The 10,000-nt window shown below is 38.4% G+C and overlaps 1 protein-coding gene across 9 annotated transcripts in view; it reads right to left on the reverse strand.

Moving 5' to 3' along the window:
- Positions 1-321: 321 nt before the first annotated feature.
- LOC138058286 (uncharacterized) overlaps positions 322-10,000 on the reverse strand; it is a 187,620-nt gene continuing 177,941 nt past the window's right edge. For all 9 annotated transcript variants that reach the window (XM_068904210.1, XM_068904211.1, XM_068904207.1 and 6 more), the window contains 7 exons: positions 9,445-9,555; positions 8,794-8,978; positions 6,803-6,925; positions 4,757-4,827; positions 4,303-4,343; positions 3,952-4,048; positions 322-2,120 (listed from right to left, as the gene is read on the reverse strand). In XM_068904210.1, the coding sequence (XP_068760311.1) occupies positions 2,030-2,120; positions 3,952-4,048; positions 4,303-4,343; positions 4,757-4,827; positions 6,803-6,925; positions 8,794-8,978; positions 9,445-9,555 (719 nt within the window). In that variant the 3' untranslated portion in view covers positions 322-2,029. The remainder of the gene's footprint in view (positions 2,121-3,951; positions 4,049-4,302; positions 4,344-4,756; positions 4,828-6,802; positions 6,926-8,793; positions 8,979-9,444; positions 9,556-10,000) is intronic.

The following is a 10,000-nucleotide window of genomic DNA, read 5'->3' on the forward strand; positions in this document are numbered from 1 at the left end:
CAGGTGTCAATTGATCAAAACATGGATGTCCAATGTCAAAGATGTATGCTGTAAACTAGCATGATACTCGTCACATTGGTATACATGGAAGGGTGGACGTACGTACTGACGGACGGACGTCGTGACGTCATGGCTATAAAACCAAAATTTCTCGTATGGATAGGTACCATATTTTCTTAACTATGGCGCTCCGCGCGCTCGCCTGCTTTGAGTTATCCACTGGATAGTGATGTATTCAGTGGATAGCCGTATCCACCCTTCAACTTCAACAACTGGGGCCTGGTTACAATCAAGACATGGTCTCAAATACAAAACACATCATTTTCTTTGCTATAGAGTATAATTGCCAGAAATCTCTTAAGAACTTTAGAAAAGGCGTATTTTAGCTATTTTGACTTAATGTGCCTTAAAAGTAAGCAAACTAGCTGTCCTTCGATACAAGGGGAAACCAGCAAAAGGCACAGGTAATTCCCTATTGCACGCCAGTAACTGCTTTGCAATACAAGCATTCTTCAAGAAAAGTATTCTAAAACCAATTTCCGACGTGCAATGGGGAAAATACTTGCCTTTTACTTGCTCGACTGTCGGACAAATGACTTTGTAACTCGAGTGTTACAAGAAAAGGAACATTTCGAGGGTCAAGAAATTTTATAGAATGATTTATCTTGGTCGTGTGACACTACGCGCTCAGTCGCTCGCTATTCATTAAGCTAAGCTATAGCTTAAAGAATAAACAAACAGACAAAACCAAAACACCAATCGATCGTCAATAAAAACTATGTCTAGAGCAAGGCCATATCCACCGAAATTTCGTCAATATAATATTTAATAAGGTCTTTTCCAAATTAGTAAGGTAGAAAGACTTGGCTCTCAGACACGCCTTGAAATCGAGCTGTTACGCTAGTAACTTAATTCAGAAGTAGTTGACACAAATGGTTTCATCCTTCATGGAAGGTCTTCAAGAAATAGTTCTGTATAACAAACTTCAGAGTCTTCGGTGGATTAGCCCTTATCGGAGTTATCAGCGTTTTGCCGCATAAACGAGGCAAAGGGGTCATTTTTTATTGAATTGACCATTAAGCTTCTCTTGCATGTAGTTTTTTAAAAAAAGAAAATGTGCCTGCAGGTTCAGCTCCAATAAGGACAATTGTGTCCAGAAATGCCCCTTAATGGATGCACGAGGATTTCAGTAACAGTCACAAAGTGTGTCCCCCAAATTCTGCTTCTCAAAAAAGGATAAACATTTGCTTTTACCCTAAGCTAAAAATAACACCAACTTATATCCTTACCTTATTGTTGAAAATAAGGCAAAGGCTTAGACTCAAAGAGGCACTTCGTGTTGGATGTCAAAAATTGGGTGTGCATCTTATTAGCTGCATCTCTGGACACAAGTGGAAAATTAAAGATATATGGAAATAATACTTAATCAACTTCCTCTCGTTAACCTACTCGCTGCAAATAAGACGACAACTTAATATCAACAGAAGCAGCTTTTTAACCCAACTAAGTATAAGGGACGTAATACCTTACTTTGTACAATAAACACAGTGCAATATCAAAATGATTACATTGAAACGGCAATTAAAGGAATGACAGAGGTACATAACCAAATTTGCCCAATAATATCCTTGTTTCGTTGCCATCGTCCTTGATTAGATCTACTGCATATGGAGGCTCCAACTAATAGTCTCCTGTCGTATGCTAAAACCCATACCCCACCCACCCCCTTAACGGACACACGACTTCCATCCTTCCCTTGTCCCTACAAATATCCCATCCCCATCCCCCCGAAACCACACGTACTGACACACACAAATCAATAGCCCCATGTACTTTGTAAGGCTACAATTGCCCAAAACAACTATTAATGCTTTAATTAAATGAAGTATACCGATGGCCTTTCAATCCCCGGATGTTTGCGCAAAACGCTGGCATGCAAGCAAGACTTGCTACACAATACGGAAGTAATTGAGCACTAAAGTCAAAACTTTGGTGAAGGTAACCATGAGCAGTAGAGGTCACGAGGACACTAGACCATGGCTTCCAGTCGTTCTACTAGTTTTTCAAAGGATGGCCGGAGTTTGGGATTCGGGTTCCAACAGTCTCTCATAACTTGGTACCTACATGTAAGTAAAAAATAATAATTAATGTTGCATGTGATGAACAAATGAAGCAGGGACAACACTGAGTACCGCTCTAACATTGGCTATACAATTTGATCTCTTTCGCTTTGATATGAATTGCCGAATTTAGGACTGTAATTGCGTTCGTCGCTAGGAGAATTTTTGGCAAGGGACATTTTGCCGTAATAATCTGTCAGACAATTTAAACAATTCTAGTTTTTGAACAATTTAGTTTTTTGTGACATCACCACCTCTTTACTCCAAACTTTCCATTTTTAGCCACATTCGACACAAGTACTATGCCTGCTATATTAATACTTTCGAAAGACGTATATGAATGTATCGTCTCCATGGCATCTCGGCTCGTCTAGTTATTCCAACCTCCATATCCAAAGTTCTCCCAATGACGCACTTCATATTTAATGACTACTCCCAGTAAACTAGCTAAGTTTATGTATTGTGATTGATCTTTGCCGGTCGAGAATGTTCAAGTGTGTAGATGAGATCATGTTTTATTGTTCTATAGCATGTAATAGTTTAAGGAAAGTAGGTATTTTTTGCCTCTCAGGGAAATTTCGTGGGCGCCGGGTAATGTACTTAAATGTCGTGGATGAAAGTCCAGGATTTTTCATCTTTACTAATGTAGTGCAATAAATGACCACATAGCTGAGTGAAGACTTGTTTATAATATTGCTTCTGTTTATTTTCCGCTGCTTAAACGATATTGAACAGATGAAAAACGATCGGATGTAACAAAGAAGTATCAAAGGTCCTTAAAGAATATCGTGGAAATAGTTTTATCGCACAACTGTTTATAATTTTTCGTTGCATCATCCTCTCAGGTTTGTCGACATATTCAATGATTTCTTTTGGATAGCACGCGGACGATAACGACCTTTTTATAAGAGGTGCAGCGTGTTGCAATCAACTTAAACTAAACAATTTCCTGCTTGAAACAAATTAGGGCTTAACATCACTTAACACACTCTCGAAATATGAAGAAAAACGGGAATTAGTATCGTGATGGAAGCAGCACTATATACGCGCACGCTCCGCAATAACTTATATTAATGGTTAATCCCGTGCCCAGAGTCATCGTTCCCTTGACCAGCGGTCAGAAACGAGACTCTGGTCAAATCCAAAAAAGGCCATATTTGATTGGCTGTTGAAAAACGGTTTCATTTCCTGCAATTTGCAAATTATAAACTAAAAAATTATGCTTTCTTCCGGATTTTTATCTATACGAGGTCGAAGTTGATCTAGAAATAAATCGTTTTTACTACTTATCAGTTCCGCAACGATTTTGTTTTTTGAAAATTTCCTAGTTGTCACTTGCGTGACACCAGATACTGAAATTTGTTTTGATTGAAAAAAAATTGCTCCCGTTATTCTTTATTCTCCGCAGTTGAAACGTTTGGAGTGTATTACGAGATGTGTTTATACTCATGTGTGCTGTCTCGCGAGTGAAAAATGAGCGCTTTCGTAGCAAAGTGAACTTCAGATGTTTTTGTTGATTTCTAACCAAGTGAAGCTATGATCTTCGCAGTTATGAACGCAATTTTTACAATTGCGTAGAGAAGCCTGAAAAATTCAGGACTTCAACTTCAGGCTTCTCTACGATTGATTTCATATCCGCAGTTCATATATGATTCATTTCATATACCATTTCATCATTGATTTCTAACCGTTTCCCCTCATGCACGCGCTGTTATTTAACCGGAACCAGAGTTTTCTGGTTCCGGTTAGTCCAGAGCCTCCCACGCCCGTTCTGCTGGACAAAGGTAACGAAGGCTCTAGGAACGAGATTGGTAATTAATAGTGAACTTACATAGCATCTGAACATCCACTGGGCTTCTCCAGCCGGTACCCTTTCTTCAGTTCGGTCATAACTTCCGGCGTTGTCATGCCTGCATATGGTTTGAGTCCTGGTTAAGAGAATTACAGCAAGAAAATGTCAGTAGCCAGTAATAAATTATGCTAGTGCTCTTTGCCGATATGACAAGCGCTCTGATTGGCTATTTTTTACGGTATAATTTTACCATTATGCCAACGTGCAGTTGACAAATTATGTTCGGTCAATACGGCAAGCAGAGAGGGTGGATTATTTAGTACAAATTAGCAAACAAACAAATCCATGCAAAGAGTATGAGCAAAAACAAATGACGAAGAAATGACGTACCTCCAGACTCTATTTCCCAAAGAAGAACTCCATAAGACCAACTGCGTAACAGAAATTTAAACCATGCATACGAAATTAAAAGCAAAGTTAAAATAATAATAATAATAAAATAGAACTCGCACTTCAATCTTACGATCAAAAATACTTTCTTATAACGCGATGTATTTTTTGCTGTCGTTGATATTAAATCTTGCACTAAAAGATGAGCCCAAACACCCAAACCATCGTTTCCGAATCTCGCTCAATCTCGGCCTTGTTTTTTTAGCGGCCGCTAACTATCAAGCTTAGCTAGGTGCAGCTCTTTATTTAACCACAACACACATGCATAATTTTAATTATAGTGTGTTGTGACTTGTTAGGTGTGCGTGTGCTATGCATATTTTAAAATATGCAATAATCATGAAATAATTAGATTTGTGAAAAAAGTGAGGGATTTCTTTTTCTCGTAACTTACATGTCTGATTCCACAGTGAACACATAAGTTTCCAATGATTCAATAGCCATCCATTTAACTGGAAGTTTTCCCTGGAAAAAATAAAACAAAAACACCACAAATATGTAAATTTCACCTGTTAAATTTAGAAAAAGGTAAAATCGGTAGTTCCTTCAGCTACGAGGCTGGTATCAATGGAAGCCGACGGTTTACCCTTTGCACCCCTCCCTCCCTCTGTCAGTGCTTCACTTTAAGTGTGTTTAAAGCTGTAGCTACACGGATCAGAGGAAAAGTCGAAACAGGCGTTGAAGTCGAACCGGAGACTTCTTGCACCGAAAGCCGCGCAGTAACCAACTAAGTTACGCCTGCTCCTATATAAAGAATACTCTCTAACGCATCTGTTCTATAATAAATGAGGATTCGCAATGGTTGATTATTGTCGACTGTTCATCAATGGATCACTTGGTTATGACTCCATTTTCAATCTACTACGCTAGCTACTTTTGGTTCAGATACTCATTTGAGCCAACGATCCACAATAGTTTGACCCAAGAAGCGGACGCACCCATTGAACCTTGCCCTTCCCAGAGGAGCTATACTCATCGAAACAAATGTTATAGAACAGTTATAGAATAGCAAGACAATTTGGTGCTGACATGGATGATTCCAATAGAGTCTTCCAGTAGGAAGCTATTAACACTTAGTGATACGTAACAGTTATCGAAATAGTCGTGTTTGATAGACAAAAAATTAAACTTAAAAAGCTGTGGTAAGTCTAGGAAAAAGCAAACACCATATAATATAGGAAACGAATTCACGCTCGAAATACATGAAAGATATTAAGGGCGTTTTCCATTTACCAGGAAATTCCGGAAATTCCGGTTGGGATGTAAATGAAACACACGTTTTTGGTTCGTTCCACTGGAAAATTTCCGGAGTAAACGAACTTCTGAAAACGTAGTCCTGTTTTCCCGTTGGAAACTTTCCGATGGAAATGTGTGTTCCATTTACAACTTTTGAAAGGTCTTACCACTTCCAGGCTATTCACGGCCACATTTTTAAATTTTGGCGCAATCACTGGGCGGCGAACGGACCTGAGTTAAATAGAACACGTTTTTCACTCGATGGAAATGTCCACCGAAATTTCCGGAATTATTTTGTAAATGGAAAACGCCCTAAGCATCATCATCAACCGGGAACTCGGAAAAATCCGAGCCCCAGATGGGATTTGAACCCACGACCCTCCGTGATCTAGTACGGATGCCCTAACTACTGAAGCTACTGGAGACTCTATGGTGAGGAAGGGTGAAATATGGGTATAGACTACGACTGCATCACGCAGTCACATAGTCTAATTTTAACCATCACGTTCATCTTTTAACCACCACACTCATCTTTTCTTTTCACCTTTTATGATGTTTACAGGAGTAACGGAAATCAATTGCCCACCTCATCCTACTGGCTTTCTTCTCGCAACTAACCGAAAGTTACTAAGACGAGGTTTCAAACGACATGCAATGATACTTTATTTAGGTAACAAATGCCATTTCCGCGTGTTCATTATTCATGGTACTGATCTAGATTCCAATGCGCAAAGACCGCGGCCTCTATGAAAACACACATCGCCAAGAACTGTTTTCACGTTAAGTTAGGAGTAACTGCTGAATAGCAATAGGCTGCCACCTTTGTTAGCATTCAACGGCGTTCTTTGAAAACCTAGTCAAAATGCAAAAGGTGATGTTTTCTTGCCTATAACTGAGTGGCAGGGATAATTCAGCAGTTAAGCTGTACGCTATAAGTTGTTTTCGAATATGACAAACTTTTTTTTTACCCTAAGAATCACTAAAAATAAAGGCAAAGGGTCGCAATGAAGCATGCTTCGAAGGGTTGTTCACTGAAAGTGGTTCTTTCGGTTATTCTGAGATTAATGTGAATAACCTATTTGTCGTTATATTCACCCAGTTTAGCAACAATTCGGGCTTGATGGCTTGCTTGCAGTTAATTATTTTGCCACCTAATTCCTCACTGTATGATTTGCTGCAATCGCGCAAAAACATTTTAAAATACCTGGGTTTCCTTTTTATACATCAAGCTCTCATATACGTCACGTGCCATCCCATAATCTGCCACCTTTGCGACGTAGTTTTCACCAAGTAACACGTTTCGGGCTGCAAGATCACGGTGAATGCACTGTGAAGTGAAAAAAAAAATACTCACTTAAGGTAAAAATGAACCTTTTCGACCATGCAACACTGTCGTATGGTAGTGATGTAATGGGTTACCACAGCAACAGGAGAGCCATCTAAAAACCCATTTTATTGTTTTTTTTTTAAATACCATACACTGTAACTTATCTTTATTACTATAAAGTGATTGGAAGGTTAAGTTGAAACTCTTTGCAAAACAAAAAATAATAATAACCATTTTATTAAACTAAATAAATCTAAGAACAACAATAATAACAACAACAACAACAACAACAATAAAAATTAATAACAATAATAATAATAATAATAATAATAATAATAATAATAATAACAACAACAACAAAATTATATTGCTGCGGACTCAGATTTACCTTCGCAATAGACCTCTTTACCGATACGGCGGCCATTTTGATTTCTATTGTTTCGAATAGCCATTATGGGATGCCCAGGGGGCACATTAATATGTATTTGCCCCCTGACCATCCTATAATGTCTTTCGAAACAATAGAAATCAAAATGGCCGCCGTATCGGTAAAAAGGTCTATTGGTTTATCTGAATCCGCTTTAGAACTTTTTTTTTCTTTAACGTTGCAGTGAGAGCTTCATGCAACCAGCTGATGTGTTTCCGGCAAAATTAAAAATGAGGCCGGTCACCATGTTCGTTTTTGCGATGCAAGCGTTTAAAGGGAGAGTTTCACGTCTCTGCGCATGGGCAAACTGTCATGTCAGCCCAATTAATTCCATTGTTATTGAAACAATCGAAAGCACTGATGCACGAAAAGGAAAACATGTTATAGAAGTGTAATTACTCATTGAAATTACTTTTGCAATCATATCCTTGGTGTTACGAACCTCCTGCATGCGAATAGATAACTCGTGCGTTATGACAGAATAAAAGGTTTGACCCGTACAAAAAATTCAAGGCCAAAATTAAATTTGATATTTTCTGTGTAAACCCGCAGTATCTTCAACCAAATTTGGGTCTTAGTAATTTAGTGTATTTACTTTAATACCCTCAGTGATTAATGAACATCATCTGGTTCAGTAAGAAACCGTAAAATTTACAACCGCTAGCGCCAAGGCTTGGCCATGCGCAAAACCGTGAAAATGCCCTTAAAAGAAAAAAAAGCTCCCAAAAACTTGTAATTCGTTATAATATGCAACAAATAGATTCCATGTTGCCGTGCGCCTTACATTGAAAAACTTGGAATAGTCGTGAAGTAATAAAAATAATGAGAATTTATGTTTTGTGATGACGTTCTCGTTGCCGTTTCCGTCGTCGTTGCTAAAGCTCCCTATAGATCACAGAAGACGTCAAAATGTGGTAAGAACGAAAAGCGGCACACCATTATTCAACCGTACTTTGCTAGAATAAAGCACAACAACATCCCTAGACCTAGAACAGAGGTTAGAAAAGGGAGCTTACAGCATCGAGGATCTGTTCTGTGCCTATCCTAAGAGACTTCAAGACCTCACTCAAAGGGAAAGATTCAAAAGATTTTAAAATAACAATGTTATTTTAAAAACTTTTAACAGTTAAAATATGTAAGAAATAAATATCAATTAAATGTCGTAGATTGTAGTTAGTTAGGCACGATTCCCAGAAAGACCACTTTTGTGGTGATAAGATGTCGTGTATAAATAAAGTTGATGATATTGATGATGATGATGACAAAAAGTTTGGTGGCTGATGTTATTGTCACTAAGATTAAAAAGCTGGAGCAGACACAACGAAAGCGAGTTGGGTCCAATCCGGGATCATACTTAAATCCTTCCAAGTTGCAAGTAATAGTGGAACTCAATAGCGATGTTTCAACATTGTGGGTTACGTTTCCGTCAATAAATACGTACCCTGTGGCTTGCCAAGTAAGCCATGCCTTTCGCAACGTCAGTAGCGATCCTTAGCTTCATATCTTCAGTCAGGCCTCCCCTCTTAATGCCTTCACCCTCGCAGTTCTCATTTCCATTCCGTGATTTTTTCAAAAAGTCTAACAAGCTCCCATTTTCAGCGATCTCCAGGACGACAAGTAGGTTTCCTACGGATTAACAAAGCGAAATACTCAGTTGCGCAGTCCCTTCAAATCAGGATTGCTTCTTAGAGATATACTGTTTGCCAGTTTGTTGATCGATAAACAAAGTAGATATATATGATAACTTGGGGCCCGCATAACAAAAAAAGAAACAACACAAGTGCTTTGCTTTTTCACCATGTCAATTGGTCTTTTTCGTTTACACATAGTTTGACGCTCCTCTGGTTTGAAGAAATTTGAACCTGGCTGAATAAAAAGTAACAATTCAAAGACTCGACGTTTGACAATCCTCTCTTCATCGCAGGTGATCCGAATTTATAACCAAGACTTTGGATCACCCTCTCGAGCTACCCAGGCCAAAATTCCATCGCGCATCATCAGAGATAGATAATGTATCTTCAAAAACGATTACATCAACAATATCAATAACCTGCAACCGCAGATCACGAATGCATTATTATGTAGTACAAACCATCTTTTGTGCAAGCCCCAAGCAAGTTCACAAGGTTTGGATGATACCCGACGTTTGTCATAATTTCCAATTCATTGTACAGATCTCGGATCTCCTCGTGGCTTGCAGATGCTATAAGTCAATCAAAAATAACGAGATGGAATGAAAGAGAGTCGTGTTAAAAATAAAGATTAATATGTATTAAAAAAAAAAATGAGGGAAAAGGCTTAGTGAAACATCATTTATTGCGAATAAGATGAAAAATTCGTGAAAAGACAGCCCTAACTTATAATTTGAAGAGGTATAGACCAAGTCGGCTAACTCAGTGTTAGCCTAATTCAACTCTGGATTAAGATTCTCTGTGTATAGGACGTTTTCAAACAACCTCTAGGGACAATAATAACAATAGAAAAATGTACGGCGATAACGTCACCTGAAAACCTATTGTATTTGCATTATAATGTATCATACACAATTAAGGTAATTCCCTTGAAATTGTTCTACTAGCAAACTTTTTTGGAAACTTGGCATAATTAACATTCATGATATGAACATTTACCCGGGACCCGGCCGGGGA

Source organism: Montipora capricornis, chromosome 7, assembly GCF_036669925.1.
Source record: "Montipora capricornis isolate CH-2021 chromosome 7, ASM3666992v2, whole genome shotgun sequence".
Classification (NCBI taxonomy): domain Eukaryota; kingdom Metazoa; phylum Cnidaria; class Anthozoa; order Scleractinia; family Acroporidae; genus Montipora; species Montipora capricornis.